The sequence below is a fragment of the Penaeus monodon genome, chromosome 15 (genome assembly GCF_015228065.2).
Source record: "Penaeus monodon isolate SGIC_2016 chromosome 15, NSTDA_Pmon_1, whole genome shotgun sequence".
NCBI classification, from domain to species: Eukaryota; Metazoa; Arthropoda; class Malacostraca; order Decapoda; family Penaeidae; genus Penaeus; species Penaeus monodon.
Genome location: NC_051400.1, coordinates 27878256 through 27879332, shown reverse-complemented (window position 1 = coordinate 27879332; position 1077 = coordinate 27878256). Strand labels below are relative to the sequence as shown.

General features: G+C 35.2%; 2 protein-coding genes across 2 annotated transcripts in view; both read left to right on the top strand.

Annotated features, from left to right (window-relative positions):
- The window catches only part of LOC119582292 (protein Spindly-like), an 8812-nt gene extending 8402 nt beyond the window's left edge, over positions 1-410 (top strand). The window contains exons 14-15 of the mRNA XM_037930508.1: positions 102-185; positions 400-410. Of these exons, the coding sequence (XP_037786436.1) occupies positions 102-185; positions 400-410 (95 nt within the window). The remainder of the gene's footprint in view (positions 1-101; positions 186-399) is intronic.
- Positions 1-1077, top strand: part of LOC119581893 (DNA polymerase epsilon subunit 3-like) — a gene marked incomplete in the record, with an annotated part of 7987 nt that overhangs the window by 667 nt on the left and 6243 nt on the right. The window contains 2 exon segments of the mRNA XM_037930053.1: positions 400-683; positions 1063-1077. Coding sequence (XP_037785981.1) covers positions 413-683; positions 1063-1077 — 286 coding nt within the window.

The window sequence follows — 1077 nt, the reverse complement described above, 5'->3', positions numbered from 1 at the left end:
TTCTTTACAACTCATAGGTATTCGTAGACAGGTATTCTGAACAAGTATAGGCCTGGCGGTTATAATGTAAAGACTAATATGAAGATAATTCACTGTAACAGAACATTCTCTATTGGCATCAGTGAACTGTGTCAGAGATTCATGTAATATTGGTATCCGTGAATTGCATCAGTCCAGGTGTAATGGTAGGATGTAGTTGTAACCATGATAACTAGAGTGAACATGAAATATATATTACTGGTAGGGAAATTGTAGGGGAATTAGTTAAAATATACAAAAGGCTTTAATAAGGTACATTATTATCTTATAAATAGTTATATTTGTAATTGCCAGGTGTCATTACTTGATATTACATGATATATGATTTATAGACTATACTGATGTTGAATTTTTTTCCAGGATCTTTTTAACAATGGCAGAACGTCCAGAGGATCTCAACCTACCAAACGCAGTCATTACACGTATCATAAAGGACTCTTTGCCAGATGGTGTGGCTGTGGCTAAAGAGGCTCGTAGTGCCATTGCAAAGGCAGCGTCAGTTTTCGTCTTGTATACCACATCAACAGCAAACAGTTTAGCGCAGAAAAATAAAAAGAAGACTGTCAGTGCACAAGATGTCTTTAATGCTATGAAAGAAATGGAGTTTGAAAAATTTATAGAGCCTTTGCAAGAAAGTTTAGAAGGTATGTATATATAATCAAATGATATTTTGATGCAATTTTACATTTTGTTTGCATACAGGTGTGGGTATTCTCAGTGTATGTGAGTGTAGGTGGCCTGGGACTGTTTGTGGGACTAAGAAAGTGAATGAGAGTATATACAGTAAAATCTTCATGAACATGTTATTGCCCTTAATTTAGTATTTTTAATGTAACTGCTACAGCCAGTACTTTGCAGTTTAAAGAAAAGACTGTATTTCCATATCTTCATTCTCTTTTGCTTCTTTCCTTCTTTCACTTTTCCAGCACTGTTGCTTTATGCAAGGATCAGTGTTTTTCTAGCATGCGGTAATTTACTGAAAGAGCCTCTACTTAAATCAACTGACAGTTTTCTTCTGAACAGTCCACAGAAAGTCTC